The following is a 21,829-nucleotide window of genomic DNA, read 5'->3' as shown; positions in this document are numbered from 1 at the left end:
GTGCATGCATGAAATTTGTAATTGTGTTCAAACGAGATTAGTATACTCAACAATTTGCTTATGTCTTCATTTGATATATTTTTTTATTTAAATTTTACCACAATGCGTGGTTGTTTAATAGTTTGATCCAATTTAAAGCATGTTTTGACAAATTTTGCGTAAATGTAGTGCCACATCTGTCTGAAAAAAATGTATTTTATTTTCATATTTAAGGTCGCATGAACATCTTAGTTTACAGAATTTTTTCAAGATGATGTCAATCCAGTTGATACTTGCAGTCGTAGTGGTCGCCGCTGTGTGCGGATCAGGTATGTTTTAAACATTTCCTTTACATTTTATAACTCAAAGTTACATATGAATACATTTTGTTTACATTTATGAAATAAAACATTAGAATTTGGAGTCTGAGTAAGGATTCTTGGCTTTGACCAAACGATGCAGGAATTTAAAAGCAATTGAGATGTCAGATATATGAAACAAAAAGATTTCAAAAGAAAATATCGACCTTTTCTACATAATACTTTAAAGTTGAAAAGGCACAAACTGTTGTATCGTAATCATAAGCTTATTTTTCTCTCGTGCATGCTTATGGTGCAAACCTACAGTCACTTAGAAACAATTTATTTTTACTTTAAGATTTTGCCATCTGGTAAGAGACTTCCGTTTTGAATTTTATCTCGGAGTTCAGTTTTTTTATGATGTTACTTTTGAAGAAAATAATTTCTTAACATGACATTAATCCTTCTTCAATCATGCTTGAAATGCGTCGAAATACTTTATGTAATTTTCTTTACGTTAAATGTCAGTTAAATGTCAGTTAATAACGTTTACATAAATAATGATTGCATTTTCTGAAATACAATATTACTTCGATGGACAATTAAAAGATTTCTAATGAAGATTCCGTATGAAAAAGCTATATGAAAATTTTTCTTTTATTTATTTGTTCCCACTCGTTTAATAACCCGATAAAATCAAATATGAAATTGATTGAAAAATAACTGGAACAATGCATATATATATAACTAATTTAAACAAGTTGAACTTTGTTTAAAAGGTTTTAGTTTTTATTGCGCATAAATACAGCTATGTAGATTAAAAATACAATGGTAATCGCAAATTAGATACCTTCGAGATGTGCAGATCATTCATTAATGATTTAAACATCACAATCACAAAATGTATCGGCACCTAAATATAAAGCCGGAAATTTGTCATAATTGCAGGACGATTTCAATGTTTAGCTGAAGGATTTCGTAAATTTATCTAGTATATACATGTAGTAAAACTTGATTCTATTTTACACTAATAAGTTGTAATGGCATATGTTGAATCCAACCATGTGTTTATTTTCTTTCGTGCATGTTAAATGCAGCAAGCCATTAACAGACATTAATAATGAATCAAACAAAACGATTTTTAAACAGATCATAAATTCTTCTCCATTCATGCTTGTATACCAAACAGAGTTGAAATATCTATGAAATAGGTCGAAATATTTGAGATAAAAAAAAATGGTTTGTTTTTAATAAAAAAATTTCATTGAGTAAACGTCTGTTAATTGGGTTTCAGTTTAGAAAATTTCAATAAAAAGACTATAAAATAGTTTCCAATCGTTTAAATACTCAAAAAAAAAAAAAAAATCAAAATTTGATGAAGGAAAAATAAATGAAAATTTAAAACTAATGAATATTCAACCAGAATACAGCATCAGGAAGCAATAAATTACTTTCACAGTACAGTTACAATATTTTTAGTACATTTATTTCAGTTTCTCTCATTTTAAGGGGTGTTTAATTTTAAAAGACACAACGGAGTGACTTTCGTCACATTTATAAAGTATATAAAATCTCCCTTTAAAAATTGTTAACTCTTTGCATATTAATTTCAAACCAATAAATATGAAAAGACACAGATGACTTGTCATTTATTATAAATGATCGAAGGCAACTGAAATTTTAAAATAATGCCGTTCCGTTCGCCAAAAACCCATTTGTTCTGTTCATTTCATAAATTTTCACGATTTAAACTTGACATAATGAAGCGTCACTATTTAAATCCGGCTTTTTATGAAGCCTAAAATGTATACTCTTTAGATTTTGGTTTGTCGGTATGTTTTTTGTCGTGTTTACATAATAATTGTTTTCCTTTTATTGTGAATTTTATTGTCACCTTGGCATATACCTATAACACTTTGACAAACATCATGTTTGTTTTATTTTATAGATTCCGATAAATATTATGACACAAAGCCGGATAACTATGGTGAAAAGCCGGGTTATTATGATACAAAGCCAGCTTTTATTGACACGCAACCAGAGTGCTACAAAAAAGATGGATATTGCGAACATTTCACTTGTCGCAAAGGATACGTGTGTGACGTGAATAACTCATATGGCTGTCCAAGAGACGCAAAATGTTGTCTTCCAGGTAAGAATTGATATGATTAATAAGTTTGCAATTAATGGAAGTCATTACACTACTCATGTCTGTCAAAAACGTTTACTTTGATAACTCATAGATAAATGTTTGTTTTCCTTTAATTTTCATTTTCTCTTGTAGATGAATCGTACAACTCTTACCAAAAAACTTATGGAGATCACGTGGACTACCAAAAACCTTATGGAGATCATGTGGACTACCAAAAACCTTACGGAGATAACGTGAACGATTATTACAACGCTTAAAAGGTATGTATACACGGATATATAAAATAAATATAAAAGTATTACATGTACAATTACTTGGCTTTCTTTCTAAACTTTTCATATACAAACAAACATGATTCAAAAAGTACCTTTCCACGTTTTTGGTCTGATAAATCGAGAAGTTTCTACATATGCTTTTTTTTACTACCAATAACGTGATACTTGCGTGTATCATACACTTTTATACTTGCACTCGTTCTGTTTGAGCAACCAAAATGCGTTGACTGTATATTTCTATTTATACTGCACTCTTCTATTTGAGCAGTCAAAATGCGTTGACCGTATATTTCTATGTCAAATACAGTCACTGACATGATATCACTTTTCCTAATGAATATTTAAATAGAATTTGCCGAAATTACAATTAATTATTCAACCTGTTCTAGTTTTCAATGTATACAACAAGTTAAACTTATTTCTTTTGCAATTTATATATATATAAAGCATATTTCACTTGTTAATATTTGTGGTCGGCAAACTATAAATCATTATGTTTTATGCTTATTGTTGATAACTAAGTTCATTTTCAAACCAATTAAAATTCGTTCACCGTTCCATTGCGAATTTCAACAGGTAATGTACATTTCATCGTGTTGCTATTTCTCCGTCTACATGATATGAGGCCTTTTTATAAAAGGGGGAAGTTTCCCAATAATTAAATAAAATGAAAAAAATTAACAAATTAAACAACAATTGAAAATATGTTTTTTTAGATTGCAGTTTAAAGACAATATTAGTGCATTGACTTGACATATCAACGATATGTCAAGTCAATGCACTATTATTGTCTATGTCATACATACAGTCACTGACCTCATATCACTTTTTCTCATGAATATTTAAATTGTAGAACTATATTTAGATAGTCACGAAAACCTCTTCAACCTGTCCTTGTTTCGAATGTATACAAAGAGGCATGGAACAACTAAAACTTATTTCTTTTTCAATTGATGGAAAAACATATTTCACTTGTTCATATTTTTTATTTATAATCTTTTATAAATCATTATTCGGTTTTTTTATTGTTGATATATCAGTCCAAACCCAATTGTACATTTCATCATGTTAATTGTGTGTATAATGTTCCGTCATATATGAGGCCTTTTTCAAAAAGTCAAATAAATAACAATAACACAATAAAAAAACAATTGAAAATGCTTTTTTTTCTAGATTGCAGTATAAAGACAATAATAGTGTATTGACTTGACATATCAACGATATAAGGATTCGGCCCTAAACGTGGAAATTCCCCTTTTCTAAGCTTCACCTTTACATCGTTGATATGAGAAGTAAATACACTATAATTGTCTTTGTAATACGTTGAAAAGAGGCAAAATTAATAAAAAATATTCCATAAGTCGAAAAAAATTTATAGTCATACATTATTATGGTCTTTAGTTTACAGATAAAACTAATTCAAACAAAGAGTGAATTTAGATCGTATATAAAGCATCTAAAAGTGATGCCGATTTAAGACTTTAATTTCAAATTAATGATATCATAATTTGTTATTCGTCTTTTCGGATTTATATCAATTTTACTCTTTCAAAGTAAAAAGCTCCACCATGTTTCAAAATCAAAGATTATCTGATTTAAAAATAAGAGGAATAAGGATCATTGCAAATGAGACAACTCTACACAAGAGTACAAATAACTTAGAATGACAACTATTAATCACTGTACGGCCTTCAACAATATGTGAAACCCATTCCGCATACTCAGCTATTTAAGGCACCGAAATGACAAATGTAAAACAATTCAAAAGAGAAATCTAAATACCTGATTTATGCACAAAATAATGAACAAAAACCAAATATGCTATACAACAGCATATGACATACACTGACTTAATATCCGTTTATGGTTAATTACATTACAATATATACATAAACTATTGTCTAAATTGTTTTTGTCTTATAGAACCGAGACCGTATGGAAGGAAAATCGTCTACAAGATCAGCTGCAAGTGAAATTAATAGATACAATTTTTCCAAATAAACATATTTAGAAATATTGATTTGTCTGAGTTCATTATGTATTTTAGATATCAACATATAATAAGGTTTATCATGTTTTAGTTTAAAGATAAACTAGTTCTTTATTTAGAGTTCCTTATTACATGTAATTAAACCCAAAAAATTACACCAAATGGAGCACATAGTTTAATAACAAACAACTACCGCAAGTTTTAAATAAGTTCGACAAATATCAGTACGAGTAAAATAAGCTGTGGAAATGCTGAAATGAGACGGCAACGTAAAATACAAATAGAAAAATGACAACTACGTGTTAACGAGCATTTTCAATATTAGACAGGACTATGTACATCATTTAATATTCCAAAAGAGAGACAAAAAGATACCAGAGAGATGTTCAGGCTAAACGTCTAAACAGCACACAAAACCCTTCTTCGAAAACTAAAAATTGACCAACATAAACCCCACAAAAAACTGATGTTGATGTAAGGTACTCCGTGGGGTTAAGCCGATCATTCTCAACATTTGAAACTCGTAATGTTGCTCATATTAGTACTATTCATGTGATAAGTCTAATTCAGTTATTCCAAATTTAAACTTTTTAATAAATCAAACCCTATATCAAAGATCTACTTTCAGCACATAAATTTCCAAATTTACAGGACAAAATAGATGAAATTTTAAAATCGTGTTTGATCTATCAAACACGATTTTAAAATTTCAACATTATGTAATAAGAAGATGCAGTTCGATTGCCAATGTGACTATTATTCAATATAGATCAAATGGTGTAGTTGTAAGCAGCTATTGGTCACCGTATGGTCTGGAACAATAGGCAAAATCCATACAGTGTAGAATGCTATAAAACGTTGCGACATAACAGACTATGAAACGATTCAACGGCCAAGAATGTAAAACTTTAAAGGAATAAACGTAAAACGAATATACGACTAACGACGACCACTTAATTAAATGATCATGACTTAGAAACTGCATTTAAAATGTTAAAATGGGCTCGACTTGGTCCTAACTTTTGATAGTAGTGTTTGCACAACACAATAACAAACTATGGATCATATTTAATGCAGCAATGATTATACTTTCATTTTTAATTATTTTTACCTTTTACTGTTTAACAAAATTTCATACGACCAGTCTTAATGACCCAAAACACCTTATCAAAATATTCAAATATTGCTATTAAGGTAGATAGGGTGTCTTCCTCCATCTTGGATTTTGAAATACCAGAAAACAAGGTCTATATCTTTGATAAAATGTGCAAATTTTGAGATAAGTAGGTAATTCAGGTGTAAGATTTTTCATTATAATATAGAAAATGCAATGTTTTATCATATTTATGGTTGTATTTTACTATTAACCGAATACTTTTGTTTTATTTAATTTTTTCCAACTTTGCCAAATAAGGGGAGATAATTCAGATTGTGATATTTTTACAATAGAATGTGTTAGGAATTTACCCATTTTATTATGTAGCAAGAAAACAAGTTCGGTGACCGCCATTTTTCTTTTTCTTATCTGAAAGAATAATATTGCAGCCATCTTCTCATATTTTATCTAAAAATTATATGGTATAGTTTTCGTTTTAATAAGGAAAATTGGGTTTTCCATGCATATTCTATACTAAATCTGACAATTTTGCACAACCTTTAGTGTGAAAATAAGTCCGGTGACCCATTCTTTTAATTAATGTTTTGAAACAAGCAGGTTATAAACTACATTTTGTCAACTTATCAAAAAATTCTATGGATTATAATTTAGAGATCCCATCTACCTTAAACAATTGCTTTCAATTTGAAAAAAATAAAATGTGTTTTTTTACGACAATCAGGAATTAATTCCATATTTATTTTTTACAGTATTATTGTGTATACAATACACCCTTTTATAAATGAAATACGCACTGAGAAATCGTTTTGTGTTTTAATAGAATAGCGTTGAAATAATTTGTCATTAAAAGAGGGACGAAAGATACCAAAGGGACAGTCAAACTCATAAATCTAAAACAAACTGACAACGCCATGGCCAAAAATAAAAAAGACAAACAGAAAAACAATAGTACACACGACACAACATAGAAAACTAAAGAATAAACAACACGAACCCCACCAAAAACTAGGGGTGATCTCAGGTTCTCCGGAAGGGTAAGCAGATCCTGCTCCACATGTGGCACCCGTCGTGTTGCTTAAGTGATTACAAATCCGGTAAATAGTCTAATTCGGTAGGTCATATTCATGAAAGGGAAGGGGATTGTAGTTACGACGTAAGGAACATATCCGATATCATTTGTGAAACGGTTATTCCATAACGGTCAACCAACTCGTGATGGCGTCCGTAAAATTTACGAAGGGATGATTTTAACTTTACCATTTGGAACTCTTGGTTTAATAGCTTCCTTGTGAGCAGCAATGATGTCATTTCTCTTTATATAGATATCGGCATACTCCATATATGTGTATTCATATTTCTTTAAAAAAACTCGTTGATGAGCACTTTTGTACCACTTGAATTAAAGCTTATGGATCTGGTGTTTGCTTGATTCTATTTATATTCGGTTTAAAGATTAAACAAATTCGATATCAAAAATACAAGTAAAGAAAAAACTAGCTGTAGCTGTTCTTACTGAGATTTGATTCAAATGTCCGATCAGATTTTCTCGTCTTCTTCAATTTCAATTTGTATTTGGGCAGATTTATTATGATTCAGAATTTTAGAATGAAATCTTTTTGACATTTTTGTATCTTGTTTTGTATAAAAAGAGTTGTAGATCAATTGTGAAAGATAAATTTGTTCGAAAGCTATTAAAAAAATGATAAAGAATTGAATTATGTAATTTCATTCATTAATAAAAACAACCGTACGTGTCCAATTCCTATATTATATATTCGTCCTTGACGTCATACAACGAGCCATTTCCCTATATCACTCTTCCTCAATAAGTCTTGCAACGCCTGAAGGTATAATACAATCTTGCATACAATACATTTACTGCTACATCAAAATTGTCTTGAATGACATATATGTAGAAACGTACATTTAACTTATATATGTTATTGCATTGGAATGTAAAAGGGAAATGTTGATACAAGAATTAGTTATAACTAGCTCATGGATGAATATTAAATAAAAAGCACAGAGGACTGCACACATCAAATAATAGGGTTTGAATATATGTATAAACATATGATGAGAAAAGTCTTGCAGTTCCTAAAAGAGTTTCCTAATGCGGTGCATATGAACAAGAAGATAATCAAACACTACATTTTAGTAAGTGAAATATTTTCATGTTGCCAATTAGGTGCCTTTTCAAATTTTACACGAACCTGAGCTCAACCTAATGCGTTCCTCATTTTGAATTCAATGGTTAAAATGATCCACTTAAAGCGGAAACTGGATTCAACTCAAATATTTGAGAAATAAATGAAAATTTAATGCATTTCCATTTAAAAGTGGTCACGCGATGAATGCGATGTATTTGGTTCAGTGACTTAATAATTGTAAGTACAAAAGGATCATATATCAACCCACCATTTCTTTTCTTAAAATGTCCTGAATCAAGTCAGGAGAATGGATGTTGTTATCTTATAGTTTGTTTCTGTATGTGTTGCATTGTCGTATTGGTTTTTTGTTGCACTTCAGTGTTTCTGATGTTTAATTTTTTATCCTCTTATAGCTGATGTGTTTCCCTCAGTTATAGTTTGTAACCTGGATTTGTATTTTTCTCAGTCGATTTATGAGTTTCGAACAGCGATATACTACTGTTGCCTCTCTATATCTCTTCTTTTAACGAACACAGCTGACAAATTTCTAAAGGGTAAGTACTGAGAAATGCGGGTTATACGTTAATCTATTAGAATCCCAACGAGGCATAACCAAAAGATCAAGAGAGGTCGACATACAATTTTCAACATTACAAACCGTTTTTTTTAATATCTCGCACTTCAAATCACTATAATTCTACATAATTGTTGGTTTTGTGATTTCAGCCATATTCCTCTGATTCATAAATAAGTGTTTAAAACAAATCGAAAACAAAAACATGTCATGACATTAAATATAAGATATATAAGCGCATAAAGTTATAAAATTAGATGAAAAAAATAAGAGAGAAAGATTGAGAATAGATCGAGGGTTGCAAAGAAGTGGTCGATATTAACATAAGGGGATGTGGAATGATTGCTTATGAGACGACTTTCAACTAAAGCTTAACTATTTTTTTCTCTCTCGCTATTATGGGCAACCGTACGGCTTTCGACAATGAGAAAAACATATACCGTTAAGTTGGCTGTAACAGGCCTTATCCGACATTAAAATATATGAAACAACTCAATTGAGAAATATTATGGCCTAAGATCAATACAAAGAAAAAAACTTGAAACACACTCACAGACAGTACGTTACAGGGTATATATTCATCCAACATTCTAAAAAACAAAAGAGACACTAAGTGCTGATATAAGGGCACTGGCACTTTCCAGCAGCTAGTAAAGTCAATAACAACTATTTAAAAATAAATGATATATCGAAGACTAAAACATAATCAGTACATATCTAACATCTAATGGATCCAGTGTAAAGACGTCATTAAAATTCAGAGAATAAACATGACCTTGTGCAATGTCAAAAATATGTATCGACAGATTGAAGTACCGTGAAAATAGATATGTGTAATATTTAGTATGGTTTTGATTTACTGATAAAGAAATCAATATTTATATTGATAAAAACAATATTCAAAGATTTAATTACAGTGTTGAATAGGAAATCTTTCAGAATAAGTGTATTTAACGGATGGATAAATTACCCGGATCGTATCTTAATTTATGGTCTCGGTTAATTACACCACCATCGTACAATTGAATATTTGCTATTTCGTTTGAAATCAGTTTTCTACGTGTACAGCCAAACTTGTAAACCAAATATTTGTATCTATGGAAGAATTAAGTAAAGATTTAATTAATTTGTGGAAACGATATCTATGACTTAATAGTTACCAGTAATACATAGATTACTATTATTAAAATTAAAACGTCACTTCAGACACAGGCATAACGAGTTGGAATATGTAAACACCTTAGGATTATGCCAGAGGGAACGTGACCGTAAATAAAAAAAATCATAACAATTGGGACAGAAAAATCGTTTCTTCTTTTTGTAAATTAATGCATAAAGTTTCTTGGGTAAAAAGGACACTTATTGCTGTAAATGTTTTATATGAAGACGAAAAATCATCTTTAATTATCCTTCCGAATTGATTTTCGAAGGCGGACATTAATTTTTTTCCATACAGTTTATTACCTCTCTGTTATGAACGATGGCGAGGTTCCCTGTAAGTACATGGCCATGGATATTCGATGTATTTCTAAACTTTTATGTTTCACAGTCTCCTGTCAAAGGAGCATTATTGTCGATATATAATGACGTCAGATGGAACGAATAAGGAATTAGAAGTGACTCTTTGTTATCAAAATATGGAGGTATAAAGTTTTATAACGATGGAGTAAGGGGATAATGTGTTTGGAGTAATGCAACTTTTTATAAATATTCTTCTGCCTTCTGTCTGAAACAGCACAGAAATGCATTGATTATGCTTTTATTATAATCCTACCTGGTTGTTTTGCGTCATATAAGAGAGGGCCAAAGATCACAGATTCTCATATCTGTCCCGATAGATACATTAATACAGCATCTTCTGTTTACTATTGTTTAAAAATTAACTTTTTATAAAAATCCCAATAGTAAATTTTTATTATGCCTTGATTTTGTTATGGCTTTTTACAATAAGTAAGGTTTCAACAGAATGTGACTTAAATCAATGTGTCATCAAATATATTTAGAACCGATTTAGGCATATTGTGTTATCATATTCTCATGAAACGTAAAATAACAGATTTATTATATGTTTAATATACAATGTTCACCCAATCTAGTAATGGTAATTGCTTCTTTTGTTAATGTGTTGTGAAATAAAACTACTTATCATAGTTTGATATGTTCATACATCAAAACTTAATTTGTGTTCCGATACGATTAACATATTCAAAAGTCTGTTTTTTTTTTATATTCCTGACATTTGTAAAAATTACATGCCTGTTTGGTTATTTAATATTTCAATCTAATTTTTTAGCATGTCGTGATAATTTTTGCACATAATATATATACTTAACATCTGTTCACAACGCTGATTTTTATTTCATACTTAAGGCAGTATCAACATTCAAGATACCTCAATTGCAGTATGACGGTAATTCAGGTGTTACTCGCAGTCTGTTTGATCGCTGCTGTGTGTGGAACAGGTAAGGAGCTATGTATAAACAAGTTTCTCTATTTTAAGCCTACAGTTCAGGTTTGCCTCGGTAATCTACTCAAGATATGCATTATAACTGTTTTCAAAAATATAGCATTGGTGTTGTTCCAAAAAACGCTACAAGTATTGCTTCCTGTAAAAAACAAAAAGTAGAATCACAAAACTCCGAGGAAAATTAAAAAAGGAAAGTCCCTTATAAATGGCAATTTAAAAGCTTCAACACATCAAGGTTGCTTCCTGAATGATTTATGTCTCATTTGAATTTTAAATTTTTATTTTATATTTTACTGACAGATTTATAAAGAAAGTAACACTTTGATTACAAAACACTTATCTGGACTCAAATTCTATCATTTGAAAGCAAGTGCTGTATAAATAAAATGCACATTAAGAACTATATGACCAAACAAAACTACAACAAATTGTCTTTTCATCGAATTGCATTATTTGTAGGTCCATTTCGATCAAATGCCTTTAAGTTTCAATGTATTACAGACTTACAAATGACAAGTTTGAGCATTTGCGTGTTCTAGTTTGAATTACAGTAATACCTAGCAGTTAAATGATATTATGAACTCCACTTTATTGCACTATCTTGATCGGCATTCAGAAGTTTTATTACAAAATAGATAAAAGTTTATCGTATATTTAACTAATCCTATTCAAACTATTATCAGTCGGGAATCAAACCTGTCTATTGGGTTAGTGTGAAGCTGCTAAAAGAAAGCTCAATGTGATCAGAATGTGTTCTAACAAATACCAATCATTTCCGAGAGTGCATAAAAGCAATAGTCTTTTTCCATGTATGCAACGATAATAAACATTAGAATTCTCCTCCAATTACACAGGTTAAAAAAACACAAGAACTGAAGATGAATCAACACAATTTTCCCTTAAAGAAAATCTGAGATGAACGCTGGTTGTATTCACTAAAAAGACCCAAAAAATCAAAATGTAACAACCAGTACTCGATATTGAACACAGTAGTCAGCACTTCGGTGTTGACATGAATATCAATTATATGGTCATTTTTATAAATTTTCTGTTTACAAAACTTTGAATTTTTCGAAAACCTAAGGATTTTCTTACCCCAGGAGTAGATTACCTTAGCCGTATTTGGCATAACTTTTTGGAATTTTGGGTCCTCAATGCTCTTCAACTTTGTATTTGTTTGGCATTTTAACTATTTTGATCTGAGCGTCACTGATGAGTCTTATGTAGACGAAACGCGCGTCTGGCGTATAAAATTATAATCCTGGTACTTTTGATAACTATTTACACCACTGGGTCGATGCCACTGCTGGTGGACGTTTCGTCCCCGAGGGTATCACCAGCCCAGTAGTCAGCACTTCGGTGTTGACATGAATATCAATTATATGGTCATTTTTATAAATTTTCTGTTTACAAAACTTTGAATTTTTCGAAAACCTAAGGATTTTCTTACCCCAGGAGTAGATTACCTTAGCCGTATTTGGCATAACTTTTTGGAATTTTGGGTCCTCAATGCTCTTCAACTTTGTATTTGTTTGGCATTTTAACTATTTTGATCTGAGCGTCACTGATGAGTCTTATGTAGACGAAACGCGCGTCTGGCGTATAAAATTATAATCCTGGTACTTTTGATAACTATTTACACCACTGGGTCGATGCCACTGCTGGTGGACGTTTCGTCCCCGAGGGTATCACCAGCCCAGTAGTCAGCACTTCGGTGTTGACATGAATATCAATTATATGGTCATTTTTATAAATTTTCTGTTTACAAAACTTTGAATTTTTCGAAAACCTAAGGATTTTCTTACCCCAGGAGTAGATTACCTTAGCCGTATTTGGCATAACTTTTTGGAATTTTGGGTCCTCAATGCTCTTCAACTTTGTATTTGTTTGGCATTTTAACTATTTTGATCTGAGCGTCACTGATGAGTCTTATGTAGACGAAACGCGCGTCTGGCGTATAAAATTATAATCCTGGTACTTTTGATAACTATTTACACCACTGGGTCGATGCCACTGCTGGTGGACGTTTCGTCCCCGAGGGTATCACCAGCCCAGTAGTCAGCACTTCGGTGTTGACATGAATATCAATTATATGGTCATTTTTATAAATTTTCTGTTTACAAAACTTTGAATTTTTCGAAAACCTAAGGATTTTCTTACCCCAGGAGTAGATTACCTTAGCCGTATTTGGCATAACTTTTTGGAATTTTGGGTCCTCAATGCTCTTCAACTTTGTATTTGTTTGGCATTTTAACTATTTTGATCTGAGCGTCACTGATGAGTCTTATGTAGACGAAACGCGCGTCTGGCGTATAAAATTATAATCCTGGTACTTTTGATAACTATTTACACCACTGGGTCGATGCCACTGCTGGTGGACGTTTCGTCCCCGAGGGTATCACCAGCCCAGTAGTCAGCACTTCGGTGTTGACATGAATATCAATTATATGGTCATTTTTATAAATTTTCTGTTTACAAAACTTTGAATTTTTCGAAAACCTAAGGATTTTCTTACCCCAGGAGTAGATTACCTTAGCCGTATTTGGCATAACTTTTTGGAATTTTGGGTCCTCAATGCTCTTCAACTTTGTATTTGTTTGGCATTTTAACTATTTTGATCTGAGCGTCACTGATGAGTCTTATGTAGACGAAACGCGCGTCTGGCGTATAAAATTATAATCCTGGTACTTTTGATAACTATAAATAGGAATGCATACAGAAAGTGACAAAAGGACGCCGTAAAGAACTGCTATGATCGGAGGTCGAATTCAAAACAAGAATGGAAAATATGTCATCATGTAAGAATAAGAAATTGTTGTATGGTTGTCAATAAGACAGTGTTCAAAATGTAAACAAATACGCTTTTCTTGTTGGGTTTGAAAGCTAATATGTATTTTTACAATAAAACTATTTCTACAAAATGGAAGAAAAGAAGAAATATTCTAACGCGTATCCTTTTATTATCAGATATGAGTCATAATTTCAAACAAATATGAGTTTATCATGACATTGAGTGAGAAAAGGTATGGCATTGCTGTCAATGAAAGAAGTACATATCTTATTGTTATTCAATATTTCTACTATTTCTTCAACTTTGCGAGGAGATATTTAAAAATTTTGTATTTTATAGACTTTTTGAGATTTGTATTCCCTCTTTGTTCTATTAATTCTTTCCTACATCAACGTTTTATTTTTTAAGGTTACAATCGACGGCCAAAATGTTATAGAAAGGGTGGATATTGTGAGAATAAAAAATGCCGCACAGGGTTCAAATGTGCCAAGAGGTACACATATGGATGCCCAAGTGGCACAAAATGTTGTCTTCGTGGTAAGTAGTCTTATCAAAAGTGATCATTATTTGTAATTATCGTTGTTGTTACTTTGTACATTGTGTTTGCTATTAAGCTATAATTTACCTTCTGTACTTTCATATTCACATTTGTCGAAACTATCTTCTTGTAGATAACTTTTACAACCAACACCAGGGACATCGGGGTAAAAGAGGTAATGGATATTGCACTAATGGTGGATGTCGAGAAGGATATAATTATTATGACAACAGAGGGTATTGCAAATATGGCAGTAGGTCTTACAAGTATGATTGCAATTCTTATACAGGATGCTGTCTCCCACGTGAGTATTAATAAAATTATATAATAAAGCAGAAGCTATATACAATTGAAATACTTGTAATCTAGTACTTGTTCAACCTACAGTCGATTTATTTGTTTAAAGAGATTTAGCTTGTGTAAAACAATTCAAAAATGGCAAACAGGAAAACCACCAGTCTATAAAAACCAGACAAGAGAAACACTTAAGAACCATATCAACAAACGACAACCACTGAGCGACAGTCCTTTCATCTTAATATAACAGCATACAAACATACTAACAAAGCGTTGATTTTATCAAATAATCGCATACTTTAAATCTTTCATATTTGAATTGTATTGTAAATCTTAGTAATGCTTTTATTTTATTCCTAATTTTGAACTTTATTATTTTCATGTGTTCTTTCTGTTTTTTTATTGTATTTTAGGCAACCCATACAGCAAATTGCATTATTACTGCACCAGCCATAACGGCTGTCCAAAGGATTACTACTTTTATAACAACAAAGGCTACTATTATTACAATAAAAAGCACTACTACAACTGTCAACTTTACAATGGATGTTGTATTCGTGGCAAGTAGTTTTATCTTTATTAGTCCATTTTCTCTGATTACTTAACCAGCACTAAGATATCTGTATTTATAACAATTTATATTTCAAGTTAACTCAGGCTGTTTTCCGCTATTTGGTCGGGTTGTTGTTTCTTTGACACATTCCATATTTCCATTCTCTTTTAAATTACAAAAAAAGTAAAATAACAAACATACTGATATCCAGGAAAAATTCAAATCTAAAAGCCAATTAGGAAATGTCAAAATCAACAGCTTAAACAAATAGGAAAACAGAAGTCATATTCCTGACTTGTTTCATGCATTTTCTTACGAAGAAAATAGTGAAATAAACCATGATAAAAAGCTAGCTAAACCTTTCAATTGTATGACAAAATATTAGTATGTTATGTGTTATCTTAACGTTATAATTATTTATTTTTCTTGAACAGAAGTTATAGGGCAATACATGAAAATGTTTTTCAGATTGTTAGAATATAATATTTCATCCTATTATGTTGATATAACCCTGAATACTAGTATATTGCATAGATTTATAGTCTTCAACTTCTGTGATCACGTTCAAACGTTGGTTATGACCGACTTAAACTTTATGTGAAGTTTTTGTTGTCTCTTCTTATTGAAGGCTTCAAAACGACTATCAGACAAAGAATAGATATAAAGGCACGGTTCCTTTGAATTATCTATTTTATTGTTAAAAAACATGTTTATTTTCGTCATTTTCAATTGGGTCAAAGGCAAAAAGGTATTACAATTTTATTTTCTTACTCTTAAGTGATTTTCAACAAGTCAGGTGTTTGATACAAACAATAATGGATTCTAGAATCTGTTTTTATTGGCCGTTAAAACTATGGAGTTTTAACTTATTTACAAAACTAAAGAAATAAAAAAAGTTTTATCTAGGAGAAATTGGTTGGCAATGTGATTTTGACTTCTTTTATAAGCACTTATTACATGTAAATCTTTAGAATATTTCACAAAGGAACAAAGAGGGATAACTAACTAATAACATAAAAACATCAATTAAAGAAAATTGAATCATTTTATATAAAAAAACACCTTTATCGTTTGGCACTTGTTTAATTGATGTTGACTATTTTTAACCATACATTGAATCAACAAAAACGTATGACAATACTGTATAATGTCCATTTTAATTGAACTAATTTAATCGTAAATATAAACAAAAAATCCGCTGATTGGTATCAAATTTACAAAAACTTGCGCTTGATGATATTTCCGATAAAAATGACATGGTCGTTAGACAATAATCAGTATCGTATGTTTCAATTTTCTGATTTTTAATTCTTTTTTTTTAGGTGACAAAAGGTCGAACCATCATTGAAACAGTTCGTTGATGAGAATATCAAAAAGTTCAGTAACTATTTGATAATTATTTTGAATAAATATTTTGAGTCATGTTGATAAGTCTTAGAACATAATAATTTCAAATACCTATTTTGTAAACAGTTAATTTATAAATATGACCATATTAATGATAATTCATGTCAGCACTAACTGACTTCTGGGCTAGTGATACCCTCGGGGAATTAAAACTCCACCAGCAGTGGCATCGACCCAATGGTTGTAAATAAACTCATCATATATATACCAGGATTACATTGTTATTTACGCAAGACACTCGTTTCGTCTGCAAAAGAATCATCAGTGACGATCGATTTCAAATAAGTTACAAAGGCCAAATAAAGTACGCAGTTGAGCCATTAACCAAAAAAAGACTGTTATTATACATTCAATTAAAAATTAGTATGTTATTTTAAAAAAGGGCTGTCCTATAAAGTGTCCCTTTGGTATCTTTCGTCCCTCTTTTATATATTTTATTATTAAAAATTAATTATTTCAGTAACTTTGATTTTCCCGGGCTTGTATTTACTATCATGATTTCCTTTATAACCAGCATGTCTTTGATATCTGCATTTCTTCTTTCGACACTTCCTTGTGTTTGAGTATGTCGAGGTTTTCCATGAACTATTGTACAATCTGCCCACATGTCTTTGAGTTCTTTGATAATATTGGCCGTAAATTCACATCCATTATCCGACTGCAGGATATGTTGGGCACCAAAAAGTAAAAATATATCCAGTAGCTGATAGGCGACTTCTGAGGTGTGCCTTGATGTAAGTGCTAGCAATATAGCAAACTTGGTCAGATGATCTTGAAAATGCATAATAAATCTTAAATCACCATCTCTTATAGACTGAATGTCTACTAAATCAACCTGAGTTCTACTGTTAAAGTCATTACTTATCAACGGCTTAACAACTAGACCTATACTGGCAATCTTCCTTTTTTTGAGTTGAAACAATTTTCTTTAAATAAATTCAGAGCATGCCTTGTCACATTTGCGTACTTCTTGTTGATCTCTTTTAACATTTTATCTCTTCCACCTTGTACAGTGTTCAAATGTGCTCTCAAGACAATGCTGTATATTTCCTCTGCACATGCATACTATAGGATAGGGTCTGCCAATGACTGTCGCTTTTTAATCAATTTTTCTGCATCACCACAGTGTAACACATGAAATCTGCAATTTCAAAGTACATGTATATAAATTTGTTGATTTGTAACTTTTCAATGGTGGCCTTATACAATTAAAAGAATTTAGTAGCAGAAAAAAGAAGAAAAACAAAAAGAAGAAAAACAAAAAGTCTCAATGTGTTGTCAATGAATTGGTGAATGCCAAATTTCCAGTGGCAAATATGTCATACATATTCAATAGGCCTATGAGGCAAAATAATGAGAGTTGTCACATTGGCAATCATACAACATCTTCTTTTTTTTTAATAAATGTTATTAAAAGTTGTCAAATCATTTTTCATATGTGATCATGTCTCTTTTTTACTTGACCATTTGTTAAAATGAGTGCATCATATATTTATTTTCAATATTTTGCTAGATGAGCAATTCAGGCTCATAGGAGCCTTCCGATTTTCTTATAAACGCTTGTTATGAAAACTTTAAAATATGATATAGCTCAACAGAAGAAATGCACCTACCTTTGCATATGATAATAATCCGAAGAATGTCCTTTTATTCCAAATATTTTTTTTCAAAATAGTTTTTCTCTCTGTTCTTATAATTCTTTTCTGATTAGAATCAGCATTTTCAATTAATTGGTTTGTAAATCTTTGTTATGGTGTAAGAACAACATGCCCTTCTGCCATGATGAAAAGAAGATCATTAATGAAATAAAGAGAGAGTACTTATACAAAGATGCTGTTCTATGGAGTTTCTAATTATAGACATTAAAACAAGTAAAATTAAAAACTTAACCTGCAGTATGCATTTTTAAAGAATAATCTTAAATTTATTTTAATCAACCCTTTTTTATAGCTTTACAATATATTTTTATCATCTATTTCATGTATTTCATATTTACAAATTTACCTGAAACAGACCAGGCATTCTGTGTAACTTCCATTAAAAATTTCAGGCATTTTACAAAATGTCTAAATTTAGAAAATGCTTGTAACATATAAAAATCAATTACATAAAAATAAAAAATAATCATGTAATTTACTTTGTTAAACCTATTTTTAATCTTCATACTTGTATATAATGGTTGAAATTATATTGTAATCATTCTGCACATTTTGGGCAATTTGATTGTCAAACAACATATTTGTGTGTTTCTTTGTATGTTTTAGAGACATGATAGATCGACTGTCATTTTGTGGTTGTCGTTTGTTGCTGTTTTGTACCAAAAAAAGTCAGTTAGTTTGCTCGTTAACATTTTTTAACATTTATCATTTGTGTGCCTTTATAGCTTACTATACGTTTTAGTTTGTTCTTATTGTTTAAGACCGTACGTTGCAAATTGACCCGTAGTTGTTTACTTCTGGTATCTTGTGGAAAGTTTTCTCATTGGCAACCATACCACAACTTTTTGTTTTTCATATCATAAGTTTTATTGCAGAAATCATTTACCAAACCCATGTTAGTTATTAATTATGATAAATAAGTAGGAGCAATATGTAGAAATAAGAAGAGGGATATGAGTGCCGTTGAGACAACTCTCCATCAAAGTCTGTATGTGTAAAACGTAAACAATTCTAGGTCATTGTACGACCTTTAACAAGGAGCTTGGACGAACACCGAACATCAAGTTATAAAGGACCCCAAATGACTAGTGTTAAGCCATTCAAACAGGAAAACCAACGGTCTAATCTACTAGTATACGAAAGTGAGAAACGAGAGAAACATAATAAACTTCATCAATAAACGACTACCACTGAACAACAGGTTTCTGAATTAGGAAGGGTGCAAAATTTCAACATTTTAAAAGGCGCAAACCTCTATGCTTACCTGGAACAGTACTGTAAAAGGCACAAATGTGAGTGCAAGTTGTAAAGTTTCGCACTCTTTACTTTGTCCAACAAACACTAAGGCATGATGTGTTCATAAAATAAAAACAAATTTCACATTTATAAGTTTACCATTGCAACATTTGTTTATATTTTGTAAAATATGTATGATTTTCCTTGTTCTACATCAACCTTTCAATAATAATTAGATTTGAAAGGTATGTGCGAGCCCCAAAAATGACTTTCAACATTTTTAGTCTTGAAATATTAGACAATTTAAATAATTATACTAGATGTTCTCTTAATATATTATGTTGTTCCTGTCTATGCACGATGTTTCGTCAAAGGAAATGATGAGGGAAATACTACATGAAGTAGACAGTTTCTATGTTGCCAGTTTGCCTTTCCAAACATTATGTGCAAGTTTGAAAATTGGCCAAAACCAAAACCATGCCTTAATTGGTATAAAACTTGACAAAAGCTAATAAACAAGATGTAGAAAAGCTATCTCTTTAAAACACTTCGCTTGTTTTACGCATGAATAGATGGTTACAGCTTATAAGAGTTCAATTCAAAATACTTTTCATGCAGATAAAGAAAAAAATATGTGAAGAAAAATAAATGTAGAAAAACTAGAACAGCTGTTAGATAAGTTACAAAAAGTAGTGAATTCAATTAAAGAAGATATATTATAAATTATATTTACTTATCTATCAATAAAATGCACCATAGACACACCACCTTAACAAATTTTATATTATCTTGAGATTTGATACAGTCTTGTCTATGATCTATTTACGGCTTTACTAAAATCTTTGTGATAATTACAAAATAGGAATATGTTTAAAGGCGTAAAATAAAAACTAATATTTCATAAATACATCCAATAATAGCTGATAGATTACTTAAAATCAGTTTATAAATATGTAGATCATCAAATACTGCATTTTATCACCAGGTCAAATGTCGTTATTTCTGTCAGTTGGGTACCTTTTCGAACTTTATATTAACTTAACCAACTACGTTTCTCACGACAATTCTATGTTGTGTCATGTGTACTATTGTTTGTCTGTTTGTCTTTTTTTCATTTTTATCCATGGCGTTGTCAGTTTATTTTCGATTTATGAGTTTGACTGTCCCTCTGGTATCTTTCGTCCCTCTTTTAGCGACTATTGCGTTAATAAAAATATATTACAAATAAAAATTCGGTAACAACAAAATACACGACATTAAACATCAATAAACACCCTAGGAATGCTCTAATTTACTGAAAGTTAATGCAAGATTCCTTATTTACTTATTTGAATATCATTTCTTCCTTTCAAACTTATTTCATGAAGCGCATATCATTTCTTGAAATTTCAGCTGTCCCTGTATTTGTTTTAACCATTAAAATGTATATCTCACACACAATTTACATTTCTCAGACTTGTGGCAAAAACTTAGAAAACATTTAAAAAAGAAATTCTTTTTAAAAAAATTGGCATTAAAAAGAACTGGATTTAATTTTTTCTTCAACTCTAAGATTTCTAGAAAGAATATCAAATATCCTAGAGAAGACAAACATTCCTCAGTGCTCGAAAATTAGTTACCATGAAAATAACTGAGTACAACTGAAAAGGTTCGACAATTTTTAACAATTACTTACCTCTTATAAATACAGCTGACGTCAGCAAAAACTTAGTTTTTATGTTTGCAATTGATATCCAAAGAAGACCAGTTAAAATATTCGAAGGTAATTCGTCGACAACAATACCTGGCGATAACTGTATTCGCATGCAGATTTTTTTCATAACCACGTTAACGGTCCAATATTCTAATATAATGAACTGCACGTCAATGAACTTAATTCATGATCAGGATTGCATACAGCAACGGCTTAATAAAAAAAACCACAATTATAATACAGAATATGTTGTATTCTTCATTTTTACTTTTATACATACTTTATCTGGTTGTACAGATACCTGGAGTAGTGAATGTTGTCCAGGTTTAAAAATACTTTGAATAATTTAGGGCTTTGTACAGTAAATACGGGTTCGACAAAATTTGAGTCAATCAACTTGTTATTACTTATGTTAAGACATGGTTAAAGTATTTCATGGTAATCATATTCTCATAAATTTTGAAACTGCACATTTATTTTTTGCTTCACATGCAGATTGCACCCACATTCATAATGATAATTGCTTGTATTGTTAATGTATCGTGAAATAAAACTGCTTATTATAGTTAGATATGTTTATACATCAAAACTTAAATTGTGTTTAGACACGATTAATATACTCAACAGTTTATTTTCTGATTAGAGGAATTTCG

General features: G+C 30.7%; 2 protein-coding genes across 2 annotated transcripts; both read left to right on the top strand.

Moving 5' to 3' along the window:
* The first annotated feature begins 217 nt into the window (after positions 1 to 217).
* Positions 218 to 2,687, top strand: LOC139511846 (uncharacterized). The gene is made up of 3 exons (XM_071298961.1): positions 218 to 308; positions 2,227 to 2,430; positions 2,563 to 2,687. The coding sequence occupies exons 1-3, from the start codon at positions 251 to 253 to the stop codon at positions 2,685 to 2,687; spliced, it is 387 nt and encodes a 128-aa protein (XP_071155062.1). The 5' UTR covers positions 218 to 250.
* Positions 2,688 to 10,849: 8,162 nt separating this feature from the next.
* Positions 10,850 to 16,613, top strand: LOC139511845 (uncharacterized). Its single transcript, XM_071298960.1, has 5 exons — positions 10,850 to 10,998; positions 14,203 to 14,331; positions 14,466 to 14,636; positions 15,043 to 15,189; positions 16,505 to 16,613. The coding sequence occupies exons 1-5, from the start codon at positions 10,941 to 10,943 to the stop codon at positions 16,528 to 16,530; spliced, it is 531 nt and encodes a 176-aa protein (XP_071155061.1). The 5' UTR covers positions 10,850 to 10,940; the 3' UTR covers positions 16,531 to 16,613.
* Positions 16,614 to 21,829: the final 5,216 nt, after the last annotated feature.

The sequence above is a fragment of the Mytilus edulis genome, chromosome 2 (genome assembly GCF_963676685.1).
Source record: "Mytilus edulis chromosome 2, xbMytEdul2.2, whole genome shotgun sequence".
NCBI classification, from domain to species: Eukaryota; Metazoa; Mollusca; class Bivalvia; order Mytilida; family Mytilidae; genus Mytilus; species Mytilus edulis.
The sequence above is the reverse complement of the archived record's forward strand: the minus strand, read 5'-3'. Positions and strand labels throughout refer to the sequence as shown.